At 45.3% G+C, this 9510-nt stretch overlaps 2 protein-coding genes across 2 annotated transcripts; one reads left to right on the top strand and one right to left on the bottom strand.

The window, feature by feature from the left end:
* Window positions 1-1145: 1145 nt before the first annotated feature.
* On the top strand, window positions 1146-3430 carry LOC100216678 (putative alcohol dehydrogenase superfamily protein). The gene is made up of 6 exons (NM_001143086.1): window positions 1146-1448; window positions 1525-1712; window positions 2232-2313; window positions 2399-2506; window positions 2718-2876; window positions 3028-3430. Exons 2-6 carry the CDS (start codon window positions 1644-1646, stop codon window positions 3222-3224), a joined length of 615 nt encoding a protein of 204 aa, NP_001136558.1. The 5' UTR covers window positions 1146-1448; window positions 1525-1643; the 3' UTR covers window positions 3225-3430.
* Window positions 3431-4435: 1005 nt separating this feature from the next.
* On the bottom strand, window positions 4436-6526 carry LOC107603302 (GRMZM2G162052). The gene is made up of 4 exons (NM_001323361.1): window positions 6278-6526; window positions 5128-5239; window positions 4982-5032; window positions 4436-4802 (listed from the first exon to the last, which is right to left on the bottom strand). Exons 1-4 carry the CDS (start codon window positions 6436-6438, stop codon window positions 4737-4739), a joined length of 390 nt encoding a protein of 129 aa, NP_001310290.1. The 5' UTR covers window positions 6439-6526; the 3' UTR covers window positions 4436-4736.
* Window positions 6527-9510: the final 2984 nt, after the last annotated feature.

Genomic DNA, 9510 nt, shown 5'->3' with positions numbered 1-9510 from the left:
AGGGTTCTGACTCAGTCGACCGTTGGAGAGCTTGTCCTCTTGTGGCACCGGACAGGTACTGTTCACTGTCTGGTGCGCCTCTGACTTTGCGGCTCTAACTCTGTGCACACTGTTCATCTGACATCTCCTTTTGCAGTCGATCGTTGGAGCGAGTAGCCGTTGCTCCGCTGTCACATCGGACAGTCCGGTGAATTATAGCGGAGCGCGACTCAGTTTTCCCGAGAGTGGCTGGTTCGTCTTCGTACGAACATGGTGCACCGGACACTGTCCGGTGGCACACCGGACAGTCCGGTGCGCCAGTCCACAGCATACTCAAGTTTCTTTTGCTCCTTTGGATTTGATCCCTAACTTGTATATTTATTGGTTTGTGTTGAACTTTTATGCACCTGTAGAACATATATTCTAGAGCAAACTAGTTAGTCCATATATTTGTGTTGGACATTCAACCACCAAAATTAATTATGGAAAAAGGTTAACTCTATTTCCCTTTTAGTTATGTTTTTAGGCACAGAGGGAGTCTAAGGAAGTTTAGGTTACAAAGTCTATAGTAGAGTAAGTGGTGTCTCCCATCAAATTTGAGTGCCTAAATTTTAAGCTCGGTCTCTTATGTGTGTAGGTGAACTATAAGATCGACAGAAGTGATTTGGTAATCGATAGTATTTGAACACAAGGACTACACAACGACTGATAAGTGATCCTTATACGTTCATTCCACTAAATAAACATGTTCAATAAAATGGCTATATTAAATCATCATTTAATTTCAATTATGCTTCTTGTTTCTTGAGCATCAACTTGCTATTTGTTGGACAATTATGCACTCACGGTCGTTTGATGCCTAAAGGGCAATTGCGTCTACTCTAGCACCAAACACAATACAAGGAAAGAAAAAAAAGAAAAGAAAGAGAATACATTAAATGACATCGTAATTAAATAGGGGATTATGAGTAACAAATGTTTCGGATGGTAAAATTATGGAATTCAAAATATGCGATTGTCTCAAAATTTAATTTACTTTTGCAAAGCCCGAGTTAAAACATGCTAGGGACCAAAAAAACGAGATGTAGCATTATTTTCGGAACGGATGGATTGGCAGGCGTTGTGAAAAATCGTGTTCCCAGCAGAGCCAGTGCAATTATCGGAAGCAACTGCAGAGCTGCAGCGACCAAGCGGACGACGCGAGAGAGATGAGGGCGGTGGTGATCACGCGCGGCGGCGGCGGCCCGGAGGTGCTGGAGGCGCAGGAGGTAGAGGACCCCGCGCCGCTGGGCGACGGCGAGGTCCTCCTCCAGGTGGTCGCCGCGGGCGTCAACCGCGCCGACACGCTCCAGCGCCACGGCCGCCACCCGCCGCCCGCCGGCGCCCCCCCGTACCCGGGGCTCGAGTGCTCCGGCACCATCCTCGCGCTCGGCCCCAACGCCCCACCACGGTGGGCCGTCGGCGACAAGGTGGAGTGGATCCGCTGCCCCCCTGCCTCCTGTGGCCGGCCAACTGAAATTTCGTGCTGCTGTCGTCGCACTGCAGGTCTGCGCGCTGCTTAGCGGCGGCGGGTACGCCGAGAAGGTGGTGGTGCCGGCGGGACAGCTGCTGCCGGTGCCGGAGGGCGTGTCCCTTGCGGACGCGGCCGGCTTACCCGAGGTGGCATGCACCGTCTGGTCCACCGTCTTCATGAAGTCATGACCAGCCACCTCTCCCCCGGAGAATCGTTCCTTGTAAGATCAATTTTCTATTTCCAAGAGAACCGGAGAACTCGGTTAGCCAGATAGTTGCATCCTCTAGGGAATGGGGGTGACATCGTTATTTCTTGTTGCTAATTTTGTGTACATAAGTCAGCAAGCATCATATATGCTTTTAACCAATTAATTTGAATCAGTAAAAGCATCACAAATGATTTATATCTGCTGATTATCTTGCTCCACAAATTTGGATTCAAAATGCATTGGATTTTGAGTCGACTAGCTGGAATGGAGAACACTTACTTTAGGAGCAAGTGTAATAGAGGGGATTGAGGGAGACAAAATCCCTTACTATTCAATTTTGAATAGTAAGGATTTTGGTCCTCTCAATATACTCCATTACCTTTGGTTCCAAGCGAGCCCTAAATTAAAGCACACCTTTCTAACTGCCAGGAGACCGGGGGTGCAACTGGGGTTCTTAGCACTGAATTAGCTGTGACTCTCTGTTTCTGTTCGTTTGGGATGACCATGTATGATATATCTTCAATCCTGCAGATACATGGGGGATCAAGTGGAATTGGTACGTTCGCTATACAGATTGCGAAGCACCTCGGAATTATGGTTTTTGTCACAGCAGGTTTGTTCAATATAACACAAATAAGACGCAGCCAAATGTTCTTGGTGATGTCATGTCCCCCAATAATCGTGCTGCAAAATCATAGGAACTGAAGAAAAATTAGCGGCCTGCAAAGGTTTGGGTGCCGATGTATGCATAAACTACAAAACCGAAGATTTTGTTGAGCGTGTCAAACAGGAAACAAATGGGAAAGGTATGTCAGTTTTAATCCTACCGTCTGATCATGTTTAATATTAGCTCATCTGTATTGTATACTGTACTTGAGAGTCCTCTATTGGCAACCGAATGCTAAGACCGTGCTTAGCAACACTTTTCTTTCTATGCATTTTCTTGCAGCGGTAATGTGTCAAGGCATTATAACCAGATTAATATGTGGTACCAACTGGAATCTGAACATCTACCAGGTGTTGATGTAATCCTTGACAACATCGGAGGACCATATCTCGAGCGCAATCTGAACAGCCTAGGTGTTGATGGTAGACTTTTCATCATCGGCTTCCAAGGCGGCGCTGTAGCTGAAGTGAACCTGCAAGCGGTGTTTGCGTGGCGTTTAACCATACAAGGTATTCCGGTTGCCTATGCCCAGGCGGCAACAACGTTTCTACATTGCAGTGATGCCCAAGACGTGCTGTTACGACATATTGCTGGTTGATTGTAGAATTCCTAAGTTTTGTGTTCTTTTAACACCTGGTTCTAATGATCTTGTGAGTGCAGCTGCTGGACTGCGCGGCAGAAGCGCTGCTAGTAAAACCCAGATCGTCAGTGAGGTGGAGAAGAACGTGTGGCCCGCCGTCGCTGCTGGCAAGGTGAACCCGGTGATCTACAAGACATTCCCGTTATCCGAAGCAGCTGATGCTCATCGGTTGATCGAATCTAGCATGCACATTGGCAAAATACTGCTGCTCCCATGACTCCATGTCCAGTGTCTGCTGTCAAACTCTTGGAGAGAGTCAGCTAAAGCGAGCTACAAACTCCTGTAACGACCTCTAAACATACTACTATCATGTACTGGTGTGTAGCATGCCTTTCTATATTTTGTTAGTTCGATCCTTGATACTGCCGATGAAACTGTTCTGTGAACCGTGGTGCACAGTAATACATTATGGTTGGTTGCTACAGTACCTTGATGTCAGCTTGTTTACCAGTGCATTCAGTGATATTCTCTGGGGAAACGTCCATGTAAATTCATCATCCGGTCAAAAGAGAGATAGTTTCTTGCTTGAACAAATATAAAGTTGGTGTCCCTCTTAACTAATGGACAAAGAGCACAGAGTCGTCGTGGTATCCTCAAAAGGTTCTCTTGGACATTAGAGAATCAGAGCCAAACAAGTGTCGTACTTGTTTGACACAATGCCAATTTGCCACTGACCACTAAGTGCTGCAGAAAGAGAGGGTGGAGCCAGGGTAGAGAATTTTCTTAGGGTCTGTTTGTTCCGGAATCCAATCTGGAATCGTTCCAGCTGATCAATGCTTATGCTTATACAAATTAGACAAGCAATCTAGCATGGAATCGTTCTATGTGACTATTCCCTGAGAACCGAAAAAAGCCCTTACTCGTGTCTAGGCTCTCACGCAGGCATTAAGAAAACCCCTTAGGCATTGTTCGGTTGGGTCTAAATAAAAAAGGATCGAGGGAGATTAAATCACCTTCTATTCAATTTTAACCAGGGAGAGATTTAATCCCTTTTAATCCGGAAGGAGAGATTTAGGGCATGTTTGGTTCCCTGCCTAACTTGTCACACTTTGTCTAACTTTTCTATCTAAGGTTAGTCCTTTAATTTGAACGACTAACCTTAGGCAAAGTATGGCGTAGTTAGCCACGAACCAAACAGGCCCTTAATCCTTTTGATCCGGACGCAACCGAACAAGCTCTCAAGCATTTCCATAATCACTGTGTGATGCTGATCATTGTTTCCTGTACTGTATTAATTCCCCTTCCTTTTGTTGTGTCAACTAGGACCAGGACATGTTTTACAGTATTCTAAATGTGTATTCGGATCAGTTATCCGGTTTGATCTGTAACTTGTTTGTTGTTATAAAGTGTTATAAATTTGATCCCGAGTACAACGCATATTTACAGATGGTCAGGTACTCGGAAAATGCAAACTGCCACTGCAAAATTACCCACAAACTGAATCCTTGCTCTGAAACAGGAACTATATATCTGCCATGGTGCCATCTTTTGCGTTTTGACTTGGGCGATTTGCATTGGCACTCATGAAACTGCAACTGATCACTTGGGACGGAAATATGCAGCTCGCCATTGGTATAACAGACGGTCACTATGGTCTTGGTCTACCAGAGCTATGTTCTCAATCCTTTTCGTACGTCCTAATTCCTAGACCTCAATCTAGTTTTCCTCCCTCTGGTGCTGCTGGACAAACAAAAGGCATTCCTTCCTTGCCCTTAACCTTGCCTAGTTTTCAATGGAGAGTGCAATTGCATTGCTGCCTCAGTGATTCGGTCTGCCGCTTCTGCAACTCGTTATCCTGCAACAAAGGAAATGATTAAGTCGGGTGTGCACGTATAGAGAGAACTAAAAACGAGAAGGAACGGCGAGAAAGGACTGGATTTTTTTTTTTTTGAAGGTGGCCCAGGGTAGAAAGGGCATGATAATTTGAAGGTGGCCCAGGGTAGGGACTAAATTTGACTGCCCAGAAAATAATACCTTCTGCAACAACTCAAGATGCCTGGCTGCACCAGCTAATGAGGCCTTAACCTGTGAGGATGAGGAGAGTTCTCACATAAGCATTGTGGATGGAGTGTCTGAGGAGCATCGTACAAGTATCTGGTAAGTGAGCAGCTGAGCAATACCTTTGAAAGTTCATCATGCAACTGCCTGTTTTTCTCTATTTCTTTATCATATTTCATCCTCCATTCGGCAGATTCATCCATCGCTTCTAGGTTTGCTTGTTCAAATTGCCTCCTGATGGTTGATGTGGCAAAAATAGCACATGGAAAGAGAAGGAAAGGTAAGGCTTAAGGTAACATAATAGATCAGGAAAGGATAATCTCTCGTAGTTGCGCTGACTCTTCCAAAGCTCAAGACGTGGATGGCAGCCATGAAAATGGCCATATAATAAGGAGGTTGCCATATGTCCAAGAAACAAGGTCAGGCCTGGCTACGTGTCCCAGTAACTAATCTATGCATGTCCAGTTCCTTTTTCTATGTTAATAACAAGCACAAGCAGTTAACTCTATATATCATTCGATCTGAAGCGCTGTATGTGTTCAGACATTTGGTTAACACTTCTCCTATAGTTCAGGAACCTGAATTTTAAGATGATTTCAGACAACACTTTCGTACAGCCAACTAGTAAGGGCTTGTTCGTTTTTGCGTTAATCCATGTGGATTGGGTGGGATTGAGTCGGATTAAATTCATAGCAAGTCAAAATCCACCCCAATCCCACCCAATACACTTCAATCCACATGGAATATCAAAAACCGAACAAGGCCTAAAGCAGTTTGTTACTTTTTTGATTTTTTATTTGTCTTTGTAACATAATATATCAAGTTTTTGTCCTTGTCTAACTACAGAGAGAAATTTAGAATTCTGCCATTATGGAAAATGGGTTTCCCTACTTTGCCATCGATTTGGTGGACTTAGTTTAAATGACATTATCAAATTTGACACAAACGTTATTGTAGTTTTCTAGTTTTGTTTTACTGGGTTTTTTTTTATTCTCGGGACCAAAAGTTGTAGATTATACTCTCATAATTTGCAACGAACAAAACTACCTTAGCAAGTCTCCAATCTCATCTCGGTGAATAGTTCAGGAAATCGGTTGATCAAATTCAGAAATTAGATGAAACACTTGGATCGTTCATCGCGTGATCAGAAATCCGAGCAAAACCGCTTTGATTCCTTCCATTTTTCTTTCTGTTCATGGCTCAATAAGATAAAGAAAACTATAAACCGTAGGCGGTGAAAAGAAGGAAGGTGGAGAGGAATTGGGGGCGAACCGGAGCTCCTCGCGGTCGTCGGCGGTGAAGGAGGGGTCGCTGGACTGGCGGGCCCAGATGCGGAAGTAGACGGCGATGCCCATGAGCAGCGCCAACGCGAACGTCACCATCATGGCCTGCCGCTCCTGCCGCCGACCCATCCCTCCTCGTTCCCCCACCATCCTCCGCCCTCAGCCCTTCACAGGTCAGATCACCTCCAAGTCCGAAACTCCGTCCACCTCTCGGACCCGTCACCCGACTCGAGTTCCGTCGAGAAGAGAGGCACAATGGACACGAAGCAATTGCCTCATGTAGGCCGTGGATTCCCGGTACGACAGGCCCATGTTTTGACCCAAAAGGTCCAATATGTCGTCGGATTCAGCCTTCCAGCCCATTGCACAAGAGCTGACGGGCCATTTTTTTTTTTTTTGAGGCGAGACACGTTTATAGCGCCCACCCACCCAGTTCAACGTCAGCCTGACCGCTAGCGTATATGCAGCGGATATAGAATGACTTATTTTGTATCAACTCATGCAGACACCGTTCCTCACGTACAGGCAACCAAACAGACATTTAGTCAAAGTCAACGCACACGATGATTCAGTATAGACTGGTGTGGGTAACCAATCAGGTGGATAGTTACGTTAACCACTGTTTATATAAACGGTTGAAGTATGAAATGTAAATGGTGAAGTGGTATGGTGGAAAAGTATTTTATCATGAGATAACAAGGTAATTATTTGAAATCTCGGTGCTAAAAGGACATATTTCTTCGGTGGCGACTGGCGATAATAACCATCCAATATAATCACAGAATTACTATTGCCTACTCTAGTCTTGATAGAATCATGCATCAGGTGCCTCTTTAGATAGTCATCTTGAAGAGGTGTGTATTTGAAGAACCGCTTGTTTCGCAACCAGAGATATAATATTCCTTGAGATCAATTTAGCTCAAACTATATATAGCTAAAATTCCTCAAAAACCTATGTAGCTAAAAATTCTCGAAAAAAACTATATGAAAAGTCTGAAGAATATACGGTTATGCCATTTAAACTACTAAACCAGTTAAAAATCACTACAGGAATCCTAATGATTCCCGTCGGCCAAAATAATTCCCGTCGGTCAGGGAAAAAGCCGACGGGGATAATGTAACTCCCATCGGCTAGACCGTAGCCGACGGGCATAATATAACTCCCGTCGGCCAGAGCGTAGGCCGACGGGAGTAAACTTAACTCTCGTCAGCCAGAGCATAGGCCGACGAGGATTACTTAACTCCCGTCGGCCATATCGCAAGCCGACAGGGATTAGCCTTTTATGAGCACGCGGGCGAACCCGCGCGGGCTCATTCCCTGCCTTTCTTCCTGGCCGCGCCGCCGCTTGTCTCTCTGCCCTAGCCGCCGCCGCCTCTCACCGCCACTGCGCCGCCGCCCCTCCCCACCGGCGTGCCATCCCGGCCGCGCCCGCCCGTCCACGCCACGCGCAGCGCCGCCGCCGCCCGGCCGCCCGTCCCCGCCGCGCGCGCGTCCGGACGCCCCTCCCCACCACGCGCCCGCCCGTCCGCCGCCACCGTGCCCGCCCTCGCTCGTCTCCGCCGTGCCCCACACCGCCCACATCGCCGCCGGGCCTCCCATCGCGCCCACAAGCGCCGCCGCCGCCTCTCGGAGCGTCGTCGCTGCCTCCTCGAGCGCCGCCGTCGCACCCAAGCGCCGCCTACGCCCCCGACCGCATCTCCGAACCGACTACGACACTCACGTGAGTTAATTATGTGTGTACATATTAATGCATGGGATTGTGAATGTTAATTATGTGTGTACATGTTTATTTTCGTCGGTTTTTTATGGCCGACGGGAATTAACTTTTATGTGATTAGTATTAATTTAATAACACATGTGATTAGAGTGTGATTATAGTTAATTTAATATCACATGTGTGGCTTCATGTTAGGTAATTATTAATTGTATATATAATTATTTATGTATATATAATTTGATGTTATTTGATGTTATTAATTTGATGTATATATAATTTGATGTTAGTTAATTTGATGTTATTATTTGATGTAATTATTAATTGTATATATAATTATTTATATATAATTTGATGTTATTAATTTGATGTTAATTTGATGTTATTTGATGTTATTAATTTAATATCACATGTGTGATTAATTTGATGTTATTTATGTGTATATATAATTATTTATGTATATATAAAGTTTTACTACTTACCTATAGATGTATATACGTGTGACGTGTAGAAACGTGATTGTCTCACACACACTCTTTACGTACACAGCCGCAATAATGGGTGATAGACGTGATTGGATGTATGAAGGTTTCAAGAAGGGTGGGTGTCATACTAGTGAATGGTTTGCCAAGACGCAGATGTTTCTGGACCATGCAGCTGCTTTGTCACAAATAGATAATATTAGGTGTCCATGCAATAAATGTAGAAATATGACGAGCCACACCAAGAGGCAGGTCACACTACACCTGTGTTCGCATGGTTTCGTGCCAGGCTATAAGGTCTGGTATCTCCATGGTGAAGATGTTGAACGAGCAACAGAAGTAGAAGTTGATGACGGTGAAGATGATGTTGATAGGATGGACCAAATGCTTGAGGATCTGCAGCCTGAACAGGCACCAGATCATCATGATTCACCTACACCGGAGGTTCAGAAGTTCTTCGACCTACTCAAAGCGTCAGAAGAGCCTCTTCACGGGCACACTGACGTGACCGTACTGGAATTCGTGACCCGGCTGATGTCAATCAAGTCCAAGTTTGCATTCTCAATTAATTGTTACAAGGAGCTTGTGGATTTGATTAGCGAGGTTCTTCCTACGGGTCACAAGATGCCCAAAGACATGTACCAGTCCAAGAAATTGCTTGAAGGTCTTGGTATGGAGTATGAGAAGATTGATGTTTGCCAAGACAACTGTATGTTTTTTTGGAAGGAACATGGCAGAGAACAGAAATGCTTAAAATGTGGGAAGTCGAGGTACGTGGAGCTTGTAAATGAAGATGGGGAGAAGGTGGTGACAAAGGTTGCACATAAACAACTTCGGTACATGCCACTCACTCCTAGAGTGAAACGTTTGTTTCTCTCGAGGAAGACCGCTATGCACATGAGGTGGCATAAAGATTGTACGGACAGACAAGATGGGTTAATGGTGCACCCGTCAGATGGTGATGCATGGAAGGCTCTTGACAAATTTGATCCAGATTTTGCTAGCGATGCAAGAAACGTTCGTAT

Source organism: Zea mays, chromosome 4 (assembly GCF_902167145.1).
Source record: "Zea mays cultivar B73 chromosome 4, Zm-B73-REFERENCE-NAM-5.0, whole genome shotgun sequence".
NCBI classification, from domain to species: domain Eukaryota; kingdom Viridiplantae; phylum Streptophyta; class Magnoliopsida; order Poales; family Poaceae; genus Zea; species Zea mays.
The sequence above is the reverse complement of the archived record's forward strand: the minus strand, read 5'-3'. Positions and strand labels throughout refer to the sequence as shown.

What these genes read in the sequence shown, in the direction of transcription:
- LOC107603302 (NM_001323361.1), bottom strand. Translation starts at nt 6,438, where the DNA reads ATGGTGGGGGAACGAGGAGGGATGGGTCGGCGGCAGGAGCGGCAGGCC. An exon ending in GACGACCGCGAGGAGCTCCG is followed by an intron (nt 5,240 to 6,277) that starts GTTCGCCCCCAA and finishes ATCAACCATCAG; the next exon opens with GAGGCAATTTGAACAAGCAA. An exon ending in TGCATGATGAACTTTCAAAG is followed by an intron (nt 5,033 to 5,127) that starts GTATTGCTCAGC and finishes TCATCCTCACAG; the next exon opens with GTTAAGGCCTCATTAGCTGG.
- LOC100216678 (NM_001143086.1), top strand. Translation starts at nt 1,644, where the DNA reads ATGCACCGTCTGGTCCACCGTCTTCATGAAGTCATGACCAGCCACCTC. An exon ending in ACAGGAAACAAATGGGAAAG is followed by an intron (nt 2,507 to 2,717) that starts GTATGTCAGTTT and finishes AACATCTACCAG; the next exon opens with GTGTTGATGTAATCCTTGAC. An exon ending in GTGGCGTTTAACCATACAAG is followed by an intron (nt 2,877 to 3,027) that starts GTATTCCGGTTG and finishes TTGTGAGTGCAG; the next exon opens with CTGCTGGACTGCGCGGCAGA.